General features: G+C 38.5%; 1 protein-coding gene across 1 annotated transcript; it reads left to right on the forward strand.

Moving 5' to 3' along the window:
• Positions 1 to 1,397: 1,397 nt before the first annotated feature.
• Positions 1,398 to 19,872, forward strand: LOC130927294 (uncharacterized protein C13orf42). Its single transcript, XM_057853007.1, has 3 exons — positions 1,398 to 1,793; positions 4,471 to 4,615; positions 18,748 to 19,872. Exons 1-3 carry the CDS (start codon positions 1,398 to 1,400, stop codon positions 18,987 to 18,989), a joined length of 783 nt encoding a protein of 260 aa, XP_057708990.1. The 3' UTR covers positions 18,990 to 19,872.
• Positions 19,873 to 21,212: the final 1,340 nt, after the last annotated feature.

Below are 21,212 nucleotides of genomic sequence, written 5' to 3' on the forward strand. Positions count from 1 at the left end.
TCACGTCATTTTCAAAGTATCGGAATCGGCAAAAAAATATCGGACATGCCTTTTTTTAATATATTTTTTAATTAAATCGTTTTCTAATTGTATTTAACGTTACAGACAAAATGTCTTACACTCATCCAGAGTCCTTAGTTTTGGGTTAATGTAGAGCTATCAAATTTATCGCGTTAACGGCGTTTTTTTTTTTTTTTTAAATTAATCACGTTAAAATATTTAACGCATGCGCTGCACGACCCACTCACGCATTATCGCGTTCAATCTATAAAGGTGCCGTTTTACCCGTATATAGAGCTAAAAGGCAGCGTAAAATGAGTAGAGTGAATTTTGGCAGTCTTTGGAGCCTTTTTTTAATTGGCTAAAGCCTTACAATCCCTCTCTCAACAATTATAAATATCGTGAGAAGCAATGTGGGGAAGAAAGGTAGTAATTGATCTTTTTCTTAACACCCTATGTTATTTCCCAACGCAGAGAAGATATATCAATTGGTGCCACTACGCACAGTTGTGGTTGCACTTCCCATCATGCATTTGGAAAGAGCAGTTAAATGGCTGCAGTATCATTTACTGAAAGCTCAACAAATACACTAGATGGCAATATTTAGTCACAATATACAAAGTCACATTTATCCTTTAAGAATTACAAGTCTTTCTATCCGTGGATCCCTCTCACAGAAAGAATGTTAATAATGTAAATGCCATCTTGAGGATTTATTGTCATAATAAACAAATACAGTACTTATGTACTGTATGTTAAATGTATTTATTCGTCCGAGTTTTATTCATTTTTTTCTTAATGCATTGCCAAAATGTATATGATCGGGAAAAATTATCGGGAATGATTGGAATTGAATCGGGAGCAAAAAAAAAAAGCAATCGGATCAGGAAATATCTGGATCGGCAGATACTCAAACTAAAACGATCAGGAGCAAAAAAACATGATCGGAACAACCCCAGTTAAAATAGCTGAAATCCTGTCAAAAAGCAAAGCAACAGACATCGACTCCACTCATGAAAGTGACGTGAATTGTCATCATTAACCTTCAAATAAAAATCATTTAGTGCTTGCATTAATTCTTGGGATGATAATGTTTCGACCTAACCCAGAATCTTTTATCATGTTGTGTGTTTATTGATGTTTATATTGTTAGATTTAAGGACCCTAAGTGATAGTGATAGTTAGTCAGTTATGGGTCAAGACACCTGAAACGGGCTTGGCGCTCAATAGTCTCAATTTACAGTGGCCTCTACGTTGCCAAGCAGCGACTAATAACGTTCACGAGGAGATCGTGTTGATCAAGAGTCCATCTAGCACCAAAGACAGCTGTGAGTCAGGCGGTAGGTTCCGAAAGAGAAATATGGACCTCAGAGGCAAGCTTTTGACAGTTTAGAGGGATGTTTAGGAAGTTAAACCATGTGTTCCGTCCCAATCATCACGGCCGAAGAGAGAGGGACGATTTCGGGCCGGACTACCACAGCGCCTGCACTGTTAGGCTGGTCCGCAGCACCTCCATGGTGGTGTTGGGAGAGAGGACCAAGTCTTCCGATAATCCTAATTTGAAACGGAGCAAGAGCACCGTGAGCATGGAGTCCACTTTGTACTATTACCACATGCAAGAGGATCGTGTTTGGCTTTATTCCCATGAGCAGAGCTGTCTGGAGTACCTGCAGGCGCTGGTGGCTCTGCGGCGGCGCTACACGAAGAGTGTGAGCGACTTAAATGTGGGCGAGGCCAAGGCTAAAGTGTCCTCGAAGAAAAAAGCGGCACCTCCGGTGCCTCCAAGAAAACCTGTAAGTGTCAACGTTTTTTTTAATGCAGACAAAACACTGCTGATAGTTAGGGTGACCAAACGTCCTCTTTTGCCCGGACATGTCCACTTTTTACATCCTGTCTAGGAAGTCCGGCAAGGTTTTACAAATTCATGAAAATGTTTTTAGTTTTCACGTTTCAGTGTTGAAATTGACTGACGCCTTGCACAGTACACGTACCACAGTACTGTGCTGCCTGTGATGTGTTCCGAGAGAGCATGGTTCTGCTGTGCTCAGTAACAAAGAAAACAGGCGTCTAAAGTACAGACTAAAGTACTTTTTTTTTTGTTAAATTAGTATTGTTGGGAGGCTACGGTTTGATTTACATTATTTCACTGGGAAGAGAAAATAGCTTTTTGTTAAAGCTGGATTTTCTACAGAAGTGTTATAATTTAGAACATTATTTCAGATGATTTATTTGTACAGTAAGAATTGAAAAGACAGACAGAAGAAGCATTTTTAAAAAAAAAAAGCATTATTTAATGCAACGTTTTTAACATTTTCGTTCCATTTTAGAGATTTTGAATTTGTGTCTTTAGTTATATAGCTATTATTTTGTTATAAACAGAATTTTCTATCCATTTGTAGGAGGCGCACTTTAAACATTTTAAAGTGATAATTACATTGTTAAAAGTAGGATATTGACTTATTGACCACAGTTTATTTGTCCTAATGCTGGGTTCCGCACTACATATTTCCAACATTGCCCGCCCTGCCATACACCTATCTTTTCTGTCTTCCCTCTTTTCCTCCTTCCAGTTACTAGATATAGCCATTCCCCACAGGTTGTCCCCTTAATGAGAGTTGTTACAGTGGGGCAAATAAGTATTTAGTCAACCACTAATCATGCAAGTTCTCCCACTTGAAAATATTAGAGAGGCCTGTAATTTTCAACATGGGTAAACCTCAACCATGAGAGACAGAATGTGGAAAAAAAAAACAGAAAATTACATTGTTTGATTTTTAAAGAATTTATTTGCAAATCATGGTGGGAAATGAGTATTTGGCCAACACCCAAAAGTTCATCTCAATACTTTGTTATGTACCCTTTGTTGGCAATAATGGAGGCCAAACGTTTTTTGTAACTCTTCACAAGCTTTTCACACACTATTGCTGGTATTTTGGCCCATTCCTCCATGCAGATCTCCTCTAGAGCAGTGATGTTCTGGGGCTGCCGTTGGGCAACACAGACTTTCAACTCCCTCCACAGATCTTCTATGGGGTTGAGATCTGGAGACTGGCTAGGCCACTCCAGGACCTTGAAATGCTTCTTACAAAGCTACTCCTTTGTTGCCCTGGCTGTGAGTTTGGGATCATTGTGATGCTGAAAGACCCAGCCACGTCTCATCTTCAATGCCCTTGCTGATGGAAGGAGATTTTAACTCAAAATCTCTCGATACATGGCCCCATTCATTCTTTCCTTTACACAGACCAGTCGTCCTGGTCCCTTTGCAGAAAAACAGCCCCAAAGCATGATGTTTCCACCCCCATGCTTCACAGTGGGTATGGTGTTCTTCGGATGCAATTCAGTATTCTTTCTCCTCCAAACACGAGAACCTGTGTTTCGACCAAAAAGTTCTATTTTGGTTTCATCTGACCATAAGACATTCTCCCAGTCCTCTTCTGGATCATCCAAATACCCTCTGGCGAACCGCAGACGGGCCTGGACGTGTACTTTCTTCAGCAGGGGGTCACGTCTGGCAGTGCAGGATTTGAGTCCATGGCGGCGCAATGTGTTACTAATAGTAGCCTTTGTTACTGTGGTCCCAGCTCTCTGTAGGTCATTCACTAGGTCCCCCCGTGTGGTAATGGGATTTTTGCTCACTGTTCTCGTTATCATTTTGACGCCACGGGGTGAGATCTTGCATGGAGCCCCAGATCGAGGGAGATTATCAGTGGTCTTGTATGTCTTCCATTTTCTAATAATTGCTCCCACAGTTGATTTCTTTACACCAAGCGTTTTACCTATTGCAGATTCAGTTTTCCTAACCTGGTGCAGGTCTACAATTTTGTCTCTGGTGTCCTTCGACAGCTCTTTGGTTTTGGCCATAGTGAAGTTTGGAGTGTGACTGACTGAAGTTGTGGACAGGTGTCTTTTATCCCGATAATGAGTTAAAACAGGTGCCATTAATACAGGTAACAAGTGGAGCCTCGTTAGACCTCGTTAGAAGATGTTAGACCTCTTTGACAGCCAGAAATCGTGCTTGTTTGTAGGTGACCAAATACTTATTTTCCACTCTAATTTGGACATAAATTCTTTAAAATCAAACAATGTGATTTCCTATTTTTTTCCCACATTCTGTCTCTCATGGTTGAGGTTTACCCATGTTGACAATTACAGGCCTCTCTAATCTTTTCAAGTAGGAGAACTTGCACAACTGATGGTTGACTAAATACTTATTTGCCCCACTGTATATTAGCTTTTAAAGACTTTTAGACACTCAGATTTAGAATTCTTTGTGTCCATGCAGCTGAACAGTAATATTATCCATTTAGAACGTTCAATACAGCAAACATGTCCGTTTTTGGAATGTGTGAGGAAAGCTAAAATCCTACATAGAAAGGCCAGAAATCCCAAACATTAACACAGAAGCAAAAGCCCAACAACCCACTGTGCAAGTAATCCATGTACTGTGTGTTTTTTTTTTCCTGTTTAAAGGAAACAAGAACAATCCCTTCGGCGCCGCCCATGCCCAACGTGGAGGACACGCTGCAATTTCTGGATGAGGTGATTGCAAGTTGTGACAGTGAACCTCAACGCAAACCCTACGCGGATGATGGACACGCCGACGTGGACTTCATAGGTTATCAGTGTGGTTATTATAAATTTTCTTGCATGCGACAATCTCCTCACTTTCAATATAAAAGTATTTGTAGAATAGAATGATTGAAACTAGGGGTGTGACTAGGGCTGTTCGATTTTGCCTATCAAGATAATCCCAATTATTATCTCTCAAACCCAATTTTCATGATTTCATGATTTACATGACTGTGTCTGTGGGTCAGTCGCTGATTATTAAACCGGCAAGTTTGATCAGTCATTTAAACTAGTGATGCACGATAATGCATTTTTCAGCCGATACCGATAACCGATAATTTCCTCCTCGTTCCAACCGATAACCGATAATGTCAAGCCGATAATTTTATTAAAGATTTATGTAAAATTTTAAAGTATACACAAGAGAAAATATTGCTGTGCAAAAATAATATTGCTCTTTTTTTTCAACATCAAATGTGAACAAGTAGTAGTAGTAGTAAATTCCAACATCTAAATAAAGACAGATTGTCTGACATTGTGTAATGGTAAACTTTCGGCAACAATTACTTACAGAGTAAATACATAAGTTGCACAAAAATGGCTTTAAAAGTATGCCATTCCTAAAGTATAACATTACTACACAGCAAACACGCAGCTCCTTAAGACTAGTTAAAGTCCCTTGTTTTCAGTGTAAATCTATTGGAAATAAGTTAAATTAACTGCCAGCACTTCAAGTATATTTCACTCAGATTTCTTGAAGAAAAATGGCCAGCTGAAAATAAGATTAACAGCCTTATTTTAAGCAATAAATTATTATACATAATCCTAAAAAAAAAAAAAAAAAAAAAAAAACCTTGTCCGAAATGTCCTTTATTCAAGAAGATGTATGGTTCAAAACATTATTTGAAAGCAATTTTTTCTTGATTTAGGTGAAAAATGACCTTATTTTTTTAGATGTTTGGGCTTAATAAGAACAAATTGCAATATTTAGTTCAAGTAAGTGGAATAATCTGGCGCATTCAACTAGTCTTCAACACTCAAACAAGATGGGGAAAATTATTTGACTAGATTTAAGAAGAATGATCTGATTAAGACGTCATAAATTTAAAGCGTACTGAATGCATTACTGACTGGATGACTTCTTTGTGTCGTTTGGTGCATGTTACAATTTAACTAACCACTGTGCCGTCATGATAAACATGGTTTGTTGACATCACCTGTGTAAATGTCCGTGGTAAAACTGATGTGATCGGCATGTCTTTCACGAAGAATCGTGGTCGTATAAACTGCATTATTTTTTCATCCAGGGGTTTGGCTATCGGGTCATTTCGGGAATTTCCTCCCGCCTGTGCACTTCAGTCCGCTCGTCTGCCAAATTAGCACCCGCGCCAGGCCTCTGTCTTGAACCGGAGTGGCGGCGGCAGCAAAGTTCGTACCGTATATCCGCCCGCCCCGGCCGGCTCGCTGCGGCGCATTCGGTGCATGGCTCTGCTCTCATGCTCTACCCGCCTAGGGCGAGGTGGCGGCCTGCCGGACTGGCGGGCTCCGTCGGAAGACAGCTACTTGTCAACTCTCGATCTTGTGAGGTGTTTAGCCATAGATGGGAGTTTACCACTCGCTTTGGGCTGCATTCCCAAACACCCCGACTCCGGGAAGACCGCAGCGTCTCTGTATTGTCACAAGCCCCGTAGCTTCCTTTATAGTTTATTTGTTAACAATAGCTTTAGCATTCGTGCTAGCAGCAGCCTCATATTCGTTCCAAAAATCATTGTGATGCAGTTTTAAATGGCTGCTGCGTTAGTGCTAGTGGTGTTCAATGAGGACGCTTTCTTTAGGCCTTGAGGAACTGTTTTTGTAGATGGCGAGAGCCACACTGGAAAAGCAACGCACGCTAGTGAGAGCGCCTCAACACTGATGTGTAACACCGCCTCCTCTATGACGCCGTACTCCTAAACCCCTCCTCCCACAGGGGCTTCAGAGAAGGGAGGGGTTGAGCAGGCGGCAGTGAAGAAGTGGAGAAAACTGCTTGGTTGCGCACATTCGGAGGCTAAATCAAGTATATAATTATCGGATTGCATTATCGGTTGATTTTTTTATTATCTGTATTATCTGTGTGACGTCATAATTGCCATTATCGGCCGATAATTATCGGTTGCCGATATTATCGTGTATCTTTAATTTAAACAATCAACCATCGCAAATGAGAAAAGTACTGTGATTGTAAAATATGAGTACCGTAATTTTCGCACTATTAAGTGCACCTGACTATAAGCTGCCACCTACCAAATTTGATACGAAAACCAAATTTTTTTCATAGATAAGCTGCAGTGTACTATAAGCTGCAGCAGTTTTCACTGTATTATGGGATATTTACATCAAAAGATATCAACTACTAACACTTAATTTGACAGCGGCATCATAAGCCTGTCATAAGACAAAATGAACCACCATGAAGCTTTTAACCAATTGGCTGCAAAGCTTCATTGCTTCAAGAAGCTTCATTTGGCCGTCACTGTTCTCTTGGGGGGACAGATAACCTCTGCTGCCACCTGCTGTTAACACTGTTGTCATCCAACATGCCTCCTAGCATGCATTGCACCGCTACAGATGTAAATATCAAATTGAAATTCATGTTCTGTGCTAATTATTTCTTTAGTTACTGTTCTAGTTGTTTCATTAATTGCTAGTTATGGAATTTGGTAACACTATTTGACAGTGGCTCAATAAGAATGTCATAAGACCATCATAACTATTAGAGGTGCACAATAATTATCGGTCCGATAATAAGAATTATGACATCATCCCAATAAATCCGATAACAGTATGTTATCGGCCCTATTAATAATATTTTTGGCACGGTGTCGGATTGGGATGTCTGCGTTTGTTTCCACTCCTGTTTTGCCAGTATTCAAAGTTTTGTTCTGTTCTAGAGGCCATATTTTACCTTCACTGAGTTATAAACCTTACTATGACAATTAGCAAATATTTGCATTTTACAGTGTTGTTTACACGTTCTTGAGAGGCCTTTTGATTATTGACAGGCTTGCTGTTCTACAGTATAATTGCCAGGTTAAGAACGTTGTTTCATGGCCCAAGACGACATAAGTCTCCTTTCCTGTTGCACCAAATGTTTTATCTGCTGACAAAGCACAATACCTGTTGGGTTTATGTTTGTTTTGGATCAGTGCTGATACAGTGCCTTGCAAAAGTATTCGGCCCCCTTTAACCTTGCAACCTTTCGCCACATTTCAGGCTTCAAACATAAGGATATAAAATTTTAATTTTTTGTCAAGAATCAACAACAAGTGGGACACAATCGTGAAGTGGAACAAAATTTATTGGATAATTTAAACTTTTTTGACAAATAAAAAACTGAAAAGTGGGGCGTGCAATATTATTAGGCCCCCTTGCGTTAATACTTTGTAGCGCCACCTTTTGCTCCAATTACAGCTGCAAGTCGCTTGGAGTATGTTTCTATCAGTTTTGCACATGGAGAGACTGACATTCTTGCCCATTCTTCCTTGCAAAACAGCTCGAGCTCAGTGAGGTTGGATGGAGAGTGTTTGTGAACAGCAGTCTTCAGCTCTTCCCACAGATTCTCGATTGGATTCAGGTCTGGACTTTGACTTGGCCATTCTAACACCTGGATACGTTTATTTTTGAACCATTCCATTGTAGATTTGGCTTTATGTTTTGGATCATTGTCCTGTTGGAAGATAAATCTCCGTCCCAGTCTCAGGTCTTGTGCAGATACCAACAGGTTTTCTTCCAGAATGTTCCTGTATTTGGCTGCATCCATCTTCCCGTCAATTTTAACCATCTTCCCTGTCCCAGATGAAGAAAAGCAGGCCCAAACCATGATGCTGCCACCACCATGTTTGACAGTGGGGATGGTGTGTTCAGGGTGATGAGCTGTGTTGCTTTTACGCCAAACATATTGTTTTGCATTGTGGCCAAAAAGTTCCATTTTGGTTTCATCTGACCAGAGCACCTTCTTCCACATGTTTGGTGTGTCTCCCAGGTGGCTTGTGGCAAACTTTAAACGAGACTTTTTATGGATATCTTTGAGAAATGGCTTTCTTCTTGCCACTCTTCCATAAAGGCCAGATTTGTGCAGTGTACGACTGACTGTTGTCCTATGGACAGACTCTCCCACCTCAGCTGTAGATCTCTGCAGTTCATCCAGAGTGATCATGGGCCTCTTGGCTGCATCTCTGATCAGTTTTCTCCTTGTTTGATAAGAAAGTTTGGAAGGACGGCCAGGTCTTGGTAGAGTTGCAGTGGTCTGATGCTCCTTCCATTTCAATATGATGGCTTGCACAGTGCTGCTTGAGATGTTTAAAGCTTGGGAAATCTTTTTGTATCCAAATCCGGCATTAAACTTCTCCACAACAGTATCTCGGACCTGCCTGGTGTGTTCCTTGGTTTTCATAATGCTCTCTGCACTTTAAACAGAACCCTGAGACTATTACAGAGCAGGTGCATTTATACGGAGACTTGATTACACACCGGTGGATTCTATTTATCATCATCGGTCATTTAGGATAACATTGGATCATTCAGAGATCCTCACTGAACTTCTGGAGTGAGTTTGCTGCACTGAAAGTAAAGGGGGCGAATAATATTGCACGCCCCACTTTTCAGTTTTTTATTTGTTAAAAAAGTTTAAATTATCCAATAAATGTTGTTCCACTTCACGATTGTGTTAAACTATGCTCTCAATTATGTCTAATTTACCTGATTGTGTGCACCTGTGTGGGCGTGGTGAATAAATACCCTCCTGCATGCAGTCAGTGTGTGCAGCGAGTGACCAAGCAAGCAGCAGCATCTCCTTGTCCTCCTTAACTTGAACAGTTTGTATCTACTTTTATATTCGGTGCTTTCGCAAACTGAAAAGGTACGCTACGTGTACCGCTGTGAGGGTGAACTCTGCCAACAGGTTATGGGCCCAGATGCCAGCAGTATTTTAAACGGTTTAGCGACAGCGTGTTTCCACTTGTGTGTAAGTGATGATAGCACGTTGCTAGCACGGTAGCACCATGAGCGGACGAGCCGACACGAGACCCAGCAGTCGCTGGCAGCGTCTCCAGTTCGATGGCGACGAAAAGATATACGAAATATGGGAGGCGAAGTTTTTGGGACACCTTCGCTTGGAAGGGCTGAGAGACACGATTTTGTCAGAGCCAACAACCGAGGAAGAGGATGAGCTGCTTGAAGACGAGCGAAAGAACGAAGAAGCATACGCCGAGCTCATTCAATTTTTGGATGACAAAAGTTTATCACTGGTCATGCGGGAAGCTGCCGATGACGGGCGGAGAGCACTGCACATTTTAAGAGACTATTACCAAGGTAAAGGAAAGCCGCGCATAATAAGCCTCTACACAGAATTAACTTCACTGCAGAAGGCGGAAAGCGAAACTGTGACCGAGTACTTGATCCGGGCGGAGACCGCAATCACAGCGCTACGAAATGCCGGCGAGACCTTGAGCGACGGACTTTTGGTGGCGATGGTTTTGAAAGGTTTGCCCGAGTCTTTCAAACCATTCGCAATTCATATCACACAGAGTGATGAGACAATATCGTTCGCCGAATTTAAAATAAAGCTGCGCAGCTACGAAGACACGGAGAAAATGCGCGCAGCAGCAATCGATGACAACGTCATGAATGTGCGCCAGCAGAGAAAACCCGCTAAAGCAGGTGACCGGGTAACCGAGAAGGCCACGGCCGAAATGGCGTGTTTTAAGTGTGGCATGAAAGGACACTTGGCGAGAGCCTGCCAGCGCAAACTCTGGTGCAGCTATTGCAGAAGCAACACTCACCGGGACGCAACTTGCAGACGGAAGCAGCGGCGAGAACGAGACGAAACACGCAGAGTTTCCGGGAAGACAACCCTTACCCATATACAATTAAAACGAATATTGACGGATCTGAAAAATACAAAGCCAGATATGTCGCAAAGGGGTACAGTCAGAAAATGGGTGTAGATTATGAGGAGACTTTTTCTCCTACAGCCAACATGACAAGTGTTAGAATTTTAATGCAAAAAGCGGCACAAGAAAACTTGATTTTACACCAAATGGATGTTAAAACTGCATATTTAAATGCCCCTATTGACTGCGAAATCTACATGGAACAACCAGAAGGGTACAAAGTAGAATCTTGCACAGGCACTGAGTTGGTGTGCAAGTTAGAGAAGTCATTATATGGACTAAAACAATCTGGCAGAAATTGGAATAAATTGTTGCATGAGTATTTGACGCAAAACAATTTTTTGCAGAATCAGGCTGATCACTGTGTTTACACACGTCAAAAAGAACATGAAAAGGTGATCATTTTAATTTGGGTTGATGACTTAATCATTGCAGCGAGTGACCAAGCAAGCAGCAGCGTCTCCTTGTCCTCCTTAAACAGTTTGTATCTACTTTTATATTCGGTGCTTTCGCTAACTGAAAAGGTACGCTACGTGTACCGCTGTGAGGGTTAACTCTGCCAACAGATTGTGTCCCACTTGTTGTTGATTCTTGACAAAAAAATTAAATTTCATATCTTTATGTTTGAAGCCTGAAATGTGGCGAAAGGTTGCAAGATTCAAGGGGGCCGAATACTTTCATTCTGGAAGAAAACCTGTTGGTATCTGTACAAGACCTGAGACTGGGACGGAGATTTATCTTCCAACAGGACAATGATCCAAAACATAAAGCCAAATCTACAATGGAATGGTTCAAAAATAAACGTATCCAGGTGTTAGAATGGCCAAGTCAAAGTCCAGACCTGAATCCAATGGAGAAGCTGAAGACTGCTGTTCACAAACACTCTCCATCCAACCTCACTGAGCTCGAGCTGTTTTGCAAGGAAGAATGGGCAAGAATGTCAGTCTCTCGATGTGCAAAACTGATAGAAACATACCCCAAGCGACTTGCAGCTGTAATTGGAGCAAAAGGTGGCGCTACAAAGTATTAACGCAAGGGGGCCGAATAATATTGCACGCCCCACTTTTCAGTTTTTTATTTGTTAAAAAAGTTTAAATTATCCAATAAATGTTGTTCCACTTCACGATTGTGTCCCACTTGTTGTTGATTCTTGACAAAAAATTAAAATTTTATATCTTTATGTTTGAAGCCTGAAATGTGGCGAAAGGTTGCAAGGTTCAAGGGGGCCGAATACTTTTGCAAGGCACTGTATATATATATATATATATATATTTTTTTTTAATAAGGTCTAAAGGTTTTTTGAGTGAAAGCAGTGAATTAGTCTTTTTTTTTTTATTCTAGTTACATCTGAGATGCAATTGTTGGCTGTTTTCAACAATATACATCGAAAATAAAGACATTGATTGACTGAAAATGGTTCAAGATTAGATGAAATGTCTTGTTTTCTCATGTATATTTATAATTGCTCTTCACCTAAAAATTTGTTTTATCCGATTACTCGATTAATCGATAGAAATTTCAGTCGATTACTCGATTACTAAAATATTCGATAGCTGCAGCCCTAATATTAACCCAAATAAATTAGCAAATAAACCGCACTGCACTATAAGCCACGGGATTCAAAATTAGGGGAAAAAGTAGCTGCTTATAGTCCGAAAATTACGGTATATGACATACCTAATTTCTTAGAAAATAGAAAATACAGCAGCACTTTAATATACACATTGACTGTATTCATGTTTCCGGAGTAAACCTTTGTTTTTTTAGTACATTGGTAAACTACCACATGAGTTTATCAAGTGAGAAACAGTGTAAAAAAGTTTCCCTAAAGTTGTGTCCACGAAGTGTAATATCAAAGCAGAAAGTGAATAGGTGTAATCTATTTTTGCAGGGTGTGTAATCTTGAATTACCAGCACCATAAAATACCTGAGTAAAAGGTTGAGTGAAATTACTTTGTCTTGGATGGAGAGCGTTGTAAATTATGCCATTTTAATCAAGAGTTGATGGTGCAAATTGAATTATGCGTGTCCTGTAGCGCAAGGTTTTCATCTAAAGTGGCTGTTTAGTGCTCCGTATCCTCTCACTGTGGGTGTTTAATCAAATGTGACCTTGACATTTCCAGTGCTCTGCTGTCGGCGTGGGAGAAATTACACCTTTATCTCTGTAATCAAAACAGCAGGCTTGATGGTGATGTCAACCATGTAAAAATTAAAATATATACTGTATATATTTCCTGCATGCATCCGTAGGTTAACTAAAATAAGAGTGAAATAAAGCTTCAATGAAACCCAATGCCTTCCATTTACAAAGTTTCATAGGACGCCTGAAAAACAAAGTGCAAATGTATATTAGGGCTGTCGAACGATTAAAACTTTTAATCGAGTTAATCACAGCTTAAAAATTAATTAGTCGTATTTAATTGCAATTCAAACCATCGATAAAATATGCCATATTTTTCTGTAAATTATTGTTGGAATGGAAAGATAAGACACAAGATGGATATATACATTCAACATACTGTACATAAGTACTGTATTTGTTTATTATAACAATAAATCAACAAGATGGCATTAACATTATTAACATTCTGTTAAAGCGATCCATGGATAGCTTGTAGTTCTTAAAAGATAAATGTTAGTACAAGTTATAGAAATTTTATATTAAAACCCCTCTTAATGCTTTCGTTTTAATCAAATTTGTAAAATTTCAATCAAAAAATAAACTAGCTGCTCGCCATTGTTGATGTCAATAATTGCACAATGCTCATGTGCTTAAACCCATAAAATCAGTCGTACCAAAGTGCCAGCAGAGGGAGACAAAAACACAAGGAAGAAGTGGACATGACACTGCTGTCATTTTAAATCTGTTTGAGCGGGGCATGTGCGTTAATTGCGTCAAATATTTTAACGTGATTAATTTTAAAAATTAATTACCGCCCGTTAACGCGATCATTTTGACAGCCTTAATGTATATTATATAATTAGTTTGCACATATTAAAAAAATTCTCATGTGTCTTAACGGAATGTCTGTGCTCTCTAACATACTTAGATTTGCGTAAAATATTTTAGAAAAAAATGGTCTTTTGCGCAGAAAGAATGTCTTAGAATCCGAGAATACATCAAATTTCAAGTTTGCATTTTAATGATTCCGTCTCCAATTGAACGATGTCGCAATTCCACATGACAACGATGTAGTATTCATGCCAGGTCCTAGGGGGCAGTGCAAATTTACAAGGAGACAGCCAGTGATGCACTTCCTTGACACAACCTACCTCCTCAGCCCGTAAGACAACATTACCACCCACTCCAAGCAATTGCATTTTTCTTTTGCTCCAAAAGGTACAAAAATTCAAACATTAAACATATCTAAATAAAAAAATATTATTAAAAACAGTAAATTAAAGCCGACTTTCTGGGGTTCACACTAAGGCAGGTCTTAATCCACGAATCCGATTTTTTCTTGTTTTTCCGACTCGAGTGAGGCATTAACTTGACGATCTGAACAGGAAAAGTCCCATAAAAGTGGACTATTTCAAATCCGATCTAGGTCATTTTCAAATGTGGTTAAAATCCGATCTGGTCCACATTTCTCCAGAATGTGGATGCGGTCTGAACTGTCAAGTCCCCTAAATCAGAATTCATGCAGCAATTACGTCAGCAAACAGCGAGCGAGACACGGCGCTACGGTAGCGGTGCAGCTGTGCATTCGCGTTAATGTCTCGCTTGAACGCGGCTTTTGGGGAAGAGGCGGCCTTGACAACAGATATAGAAAAATAAAGTGGGTTGAGGATAAGCCTGAGAATGCTTGGTTTTCTTGGTTTTCATGGCCAGGAGTCAGGGCAAACTATCCGAATGTGTGTGCGTCATGTATAGTCATTTTGTTTTAATGCTCCTGCACATGTGGGTCAGTTTGCTCAGCGCATCTCAGAATGCGAAATAGTGCACATGCGTGATACTTGAACAGGCTCCATGGACAAAGACAGTCTGAACGGGCACGCCAAAAGATCAGATATGACAAAAAAATCGGAATTGTGCATCAAAACCTGAGGTATGAACCTAGCCTAATTTGCGGTTTATCACTTATGCGGTTGATTCTGGTCCCCATTAACTATGGGGCGCCATTTGTAAAGCAGCACATGCTGAAAATTACGACATTTTCTCACATTTAGCGCCACACAGTGTTTAAAATAGTGTACAATTTTTAGAGTCACTTTTTTTTTTCTCATTTACAACATTATTTAGCAACTTAAATATTTATTTTTAAATAAGAAGTTTTGGACCTGATTGTTTAAATCCAGAACTAAATATTCAATTTAAATTAGGGGTGTCAAACGATTAAAATTTTTAATCGAGTTAATTACAGCTTAAAAATTAATTAACCGTAATTAATCGCAATTAATCGAAATTCAAACCATCTATCAAATATGCCAAATTTTTCTGTAAATTATTGTTGGAATGGAAAGATAAGACACAAGATGGATATATACATTCAACATATGGTACATATGTACTGTATTTGTTTATTAGAACAATAAATCAACAAGATGGCATTAAAAGATTAATGTTAGTACAACTTATAGAAATTATATATTAAAAACCCCCTTAATGTTTTCGTTTTAATAAAATTTGTAAAATTTTCAATCAAAAAATAAACTAGTAGCCCGCCATTGTTGATGTCAATAATTACTTACACAATGCTCATGGGTGCTGAAGCCTATAAAATCAGTCGCACCCAAGCGCCAGCAGAGGGCGCCAAAACTTCGCAAAACACACCAGGTACACATTTAACTGTGCTGTCATTTTAATCTCTTTGAGTGGGGCATTTGTGCGTTAATTGCATCAAATATTTTAACGTGAATAATTTAAAAAATTAATTACCGCCCGTTAACGCGATCATTTTGACAGCTCTAATTTAAATCTTAAATTTATATCCTATATCCTAAATGTTAAATCAGGAAACGGTCAGAACTAAATATTTAGCTTAATATTAGGGCTGTCAAACGATTCAAAATTTTAATCGAGTTAATCACAGCTTAAAAATTAATTAATCGTAATAATCACAATTAATCGAAATTCAAATCATCTATCAAATATGCCATATTTTTCTGTAAATTATTGTTGGAATTAGGGCTGTCCCAAACGACTAATTTTCTCCCGATTAATCAGCCGACTATTTTTACGATTAGTTGACTAATCTTTTAATTTAAATATTTTATTTTTATTTTATTTTTTTAAACTAATTTAGCAATGAAATCTTTGTTGACGCTTATCAATTCACAAAAACCTTTTTTTTTTTATTACTAATTTAGTAATGAACTTTTTGTTGACGCTTATCAAGTCACAAAAACATTTTGGAACACTTAAATTCTTTATTAAAAAGTACAAATAAACAGAAAAATAACAATAATAAATCACAAACAAAGAGTTCAAGTGCTGATGGAATTAACTTGTGCAAAAGAATGGAATGTAAACGGATTCAGAACACTGACTTCACCTTTCCAACATGATTCAAAACAATTCTTAAAAAAATACCTAGTATTAATATTATAGTATACTGTAGTACTATATATAATAGTATTATCATAATTATTCATTGCCAATCAGACTTTTCATAAAGGGTGTCATTTTAAAGGTATTCTTAGTGTAGAATCTGAAGTATGTGGGATTAACTCCAGAAATCGTGATTTATATGACGAACATGACATGCTTTTATTTTGAAATGTTCACCGGAAGTACGCTCGCTAAACCGCTAACCCTAACCCTGCTTTACATTCCACAAAAAAAAAGCACTTTTTGTCATTGCATTTGGTGTCCGTAATAGATTTTTTTTCCTTTTGCAAATGTTTTCATGTTTGAAGTGTCACCTTTCAACTGCAAGTTTTGGACAAGGCTGCCTGTTTTATAGCCGGCTAAAGTAGGTCGTCTTTTTTCCCATTCACCTCAATGTAGCAATGCTAACGTATATAGTGTTTAATATAGATGTGTTTTCTTATTTTGTATGTCTGAACTTTAATTCTACAGCGTGTTGATAACAGAAAAGAAATGGAGTCTCGTATGCTATCAGCACGCACGCACAAATGTACGCACGCGCGGGCAACGATAAAACGCAGCCGTGAAAATGACCGCCCTCATTTTTATTTACCATGCGATAAATGGAATCATTGCATATCGCGACAGGCTTAGCAACTTCAATAAAACCTATCATTAATTAGTTAGATGGACTTACAATCTCCTGTTGTTATCATTCACAGCCGACGTGCAGCCAAGCTTGGCATTGAAGAGACAGGACACAACAGTGTACCCTCCTTTGTTTCTTTAAAAATAAGTCAATGTTTTGGACTCTCTGGTGCGCTTTTTTGGCTTTGTGCTGATTTCCCCGCTTGCATACCAAACGTCCGACATTCTGAAATTTCCAAGCATATATTTTTTTTAACCCTTCATTAACCGTCGACGGGATGTTGTGCTTGTCGACGGATTTACGTCATCGATGACGTCGACAATGTCGACTAGTCGGGACAGCTCTAGTTGGAATGGAAAGATAAGACACAAGATGGACATATACATTCAACATACGGTACATATGTACTGTATTTGTTTATCATAAAAATAAATCAACAAGATGGCATTAAAAGATAAATGTTAGTACAACTTATAGAAATTATATATTAAAACCCCTCTTAATTTTTTCGTTTTAAAAAAATTTGTAAAATTTTCAATCAAAAACAAAACTAGTAGCCCGCCATTGTTGATGTCAATAATTACTTACACAATGCTCATGGCTGCTGAAGCCTATAAAATCAGTCGCACCCAAGCGCCAGCAGAGGGCGCCAAACTCTGCAAAACACACCAGGTACACATTTAACTGTGCTGTCATTTTAATCTCTTTGAGCGGGGCATTTGTGCGTTAATTGCGTCAAATATTTTAACGTGATTAATTTAAAAAATTATATATACATTCAACATACTGTACATAAGTACTATATTTGTTTATTATAACAATAAATCAACAAGATGGCATTAACATTATTAACATTCTGTTAAAGCGATCCATGGATAGAAAGACTTGTAGTTCTTAAAAGATAAATGTTAGTACAAGTCATAGAAATTTTATATCAAAACCCCTCTTAATGTTTTTGTTTTAATAAAGTTTGTAAAAGTTTCAATCAAAAAATAAACTAGTAGCTCGCCATTGTTGATGTTAATGTTAATAATAATTAGGGTGCTGAAGCATGAAACCCATAAAATCAGTCGCACCCAAGCGCCAGCAGAGGGCGGAAAAACACCAAAAAACACAAGTAACAAGTCGAAATGACACTGCTGTCATTTTAATCTGTTTGAGCAGGGCATGTGCGTTAAATGGGTCAAATATTTTAACATGATTAATTAAAAAAATTAATTAACGCTCGTTAACGCGATAATTTTGACAGCCCTACTTAATATGCAAATTCACATGACTGAAGACCGGAAGTAACAAAATAAAAGCTGGTGGAACAGCTCAGTCTGTCTGTTTACGTTGCTTGAAAATGAATAAAACCTACTCAACGGTGGCAGTCTGCTCTTGGACATGAGTCATTGTGATAATAACATTATATAGGTGAAATACATATTTAGGAGAAACTATTTCAAGAATATTTTGTGTGCTCCAGCTTTTATTTTGTTACTTCCGGTCTCCAGTCATGTGAATTTGCATATTAAGCTTAATATTAAGTTCCGTTTCCAGATTTAGTATTTAGGATATAGGATATAAATTTAAGGTTTAAATTAAATATTTAGTTCTGGATTTAAACATTCAGGTCAAAACTTTTTATTTAAAAATGAATATTTAGATTGCTAAATAATGTTGTAAATGTGCAAAAAAAAAGTGACACTAAAAATTTCACAACGTTTTTAACACTGTGTGGCGCTAAATGCGAGAAAATGTTGTCGTAATTTTGAGAATGTGCTGCTTTACAAACGGCGCCCCATAATTAACTGTGATAACTGAGGGATCAGTAAATAACAATTACATATACAGTAGATAAAGTATCTTTCATTGTACTTTTATTCCACTATCATTACCTGTCTTTATTGGCGGGGTGTAACCTCACAGGTCCACTGGGTGTTGTGACACATTCTTGACTCAGGTTTAAGTTGTAAGTATGGTTTCTTACCCTGTGAAATCATAAAAAGTCAGTATTGTAAAATAGAAAACCATAAATTATCCAAATAATCAAATCTACTCCACTCACTCTGTCCCCCCTCATACAGTGGCATCCAGCTCAGCAGAACATGACATCCACTCCAACTGGCTCTTGCGGGTTCCTCGAGCGGCAAGTCACTCTGACGGGAAGCAGGAATGTCTTGCAAGTGCCAAAGAGAAAGTCCTCAATAAGAAGAACAAAAGCGGGTCGACCAGCAGCAGGTTGCGTCTGCAGAGGAACCCTATCCATTTGCCCAAAGTGGTGGATAGCGCTCTGCAGACACTTCGCTTCAAGTCCAAAAAGTCCTGAAGATACTTAAGACTCTTGATGATTGACTCTCATTTGAATAGAAAGAGAAATTGACATCTTAACAAGTGGGACATCATGGAGATGTATTGTTAGTAGAGATGTCCCGATCGATCGGGTCCGATCACGTCATTTTCAAAGTATCGGAATCGGCAAAAAAATATCGGACATGCCTTTTTTTAATATATATATTTTTTTTAATTAAATCGTTTTCTAATTGTATTTAACGTTACAGACATAATATGTTACACTCATCCAGAGTCTTTAGTTTTGGCTTAAGGTAGGGTTATCATATTTATCCCGATAATGGCGGTAATTAATTTTTTTAAAAAATGTATCACGTTAAAATATTTAACGCAATTAATGCATGCGCTGCACGACCCACTCACGCATTGACGCGCTCAATCCGTAATGGCGCCGTTTTACCTATGTAGAGAGCTTAAAGGCAGCGTAAAATGAGTAGAGTGAATTTTGGAAGCCTTAGAGCCTTTTTTTAATTGGCTAAAGCCTTACAATCCCTCTCCCTACGATTAGAAATGTCATGGGAAGCAATGTGGGAAAGCAAGATAGTAATTGATCTTTTTCTTAAAACCCCATGTTATTTCCCAACGCAGAGAAGATATATCAATTGGTAGCACTACGCAGTCATGGTTGCACTTCCCATCATGCATTTGGGCATGGCTACAGTATAACTTACTGAAAGCTCAACAAATACACTAGATGGCAATATTTAGTCACAATATACAAAGTCACATTTATCCTTTAAGAATTACAAGTCTTTCTATCCGTGGATCCCTCTCACAGAAAGAATGTTAATAATGTAAATGCCATCTTGAGGATTTATTGTCATAATAAACAAATACAGTACTAATGTACTGTATGTTGAATGTATATATTCGTCCGAGTTTTATTCATTTTTTGCTTAATGCATTGCCAAAATGTATATGACCGGGAAAAATTATTGGGAATGATTGTAATTAAATCGGGAGCAAAAAAAAAAAAAAGCAATCGGATCGGGAAATATCGGGATCGGCAGATACTCAAACTAAAACGATCGGGATCGGATCGGGAGCAAAAAAACATGATTGGAACAACCCTAATTGTTTGGCTACTTCTTGACAGTAAAACAGACAAGACACACTGTATGTGCATTTGACTTAAGGCCTTATTCAGACTGGCAGCCAAAATCCGATTTTTAGTACATTGAGAGTGAAACTGGATGGCTCTTTTGTTGTCTGAACAGTAACAAAGCACAGAAATCAGATTTTTGCAGGACTGACTGAAACCACATACGAAAGGTAGTTTCATATCCGTTATGGACAAGTTGCTTCTAAGATGAGTTTTGACTGTCCATGACGTCACTCGATGCTGGATGACACCTTAATTGCCACGGCAGCATGTCAAGTGTGTCAATAATGTGCCCCAGTTTAAACAAGTTCAAATGTGATTTGGACACTTACTAAAAATAGTGTGACCAGTCAGCCCTAAAAATAAGATTTGAGGATTTCAATTGGAATCCCATATGCCTAGAATCTGAACGCAGCAGAGACATCTGAATCAATACTTTACTCACTCCAGTTGCGTAAGTGGCTGCATTGGGCAAAACAAAACAGGTGTAACAAATTTAATAATATTTTTTTAACAGCGCCCTCTCCTGGATATGGTGGGACAGCAGCCCATAGAACGCCGTTATTGTCGTTAAAGACGAGACATTGACTTCATAATGTATTGACGGGACATGGGCCGATTCATAGGGGGCCTATCTCCGTCAAAACCGACCGAGTGGAAAGACAAAGAGCTTTTTACGTTGAAAATTCTTGTGAAAAAAAACTTAAATCCCTGAATTCTTTATAGATATGGACGTAAATCAGTACAGATTCTTGATTAAAAGCAAAAACGTGCAGTTAGCATTTATTTTACATAAATATGTCGAATGTGCTACTAGTCTTTAAGCCACTGTGGTGCCGCCTTTTCACTACAAAGAGCTTTTTACGTTTAAATTCCTGTAAATAAATGCTTAAATCCCTGAATTCTTTATAGATATGGACGTAAACCGGTCTTGTTTCTTGGTTAAAAGCAACAACAAACAACAACAAAAACGGCAGTTAGCATTTATTTTACATAAATATGTCGAATGTGCTGCTAGTCTTTAAGCCACTGTGGTGCCGTGTTATCACCACAAAGAGCTTTTTACGTTAAAATTCTTGTGAATAAATGCTTAAATCC

Source organism: Corythoichthys intestinalis, chromosome 12 (genome assembly GCF_030265065.1).
Source record: "Corythoichthys intestinalis isolate RoL2023-P3 chromosome 12, ASM3026506v1, whole genome shotgun sequence".
NCBI classification, from domain to species: domain Eukaryota; kingdom Metazoa; phylum Chordata; class Actinopteri; order Syngnathiformes; family Syngnathidae; genus Corythoichthys; species Corythoichthys intestinalis.

What these genes read in the sequence shown, in the direction of transcription:
- LOC130927294 (XM_057853007.1), top strand. Translation starts at nt 1,398, where the DNA reads ATGTTTAGGAAGTTAAACCATGTGTTCCGTCCCAATCATCACGGCCGA. An exon ending in CGGTGCCTCCAAGAAAACCT is followed by an intron (nt 1,794 to 4,470) that starts GTAAGTGTCAAC and finishes TCCTGTTTAAAG; the next exon opens with GAAACAAGAACAATCCCTTC. An exon ending in CGCCGACGTGGACTTCATAG is followed by an intron (nt 4,616 to 18,747) that starts GTTATCAGTGTG and finishes CCCCTCATACAG; the next exon opens with TGGCATCCAGCTCAGCAGAA.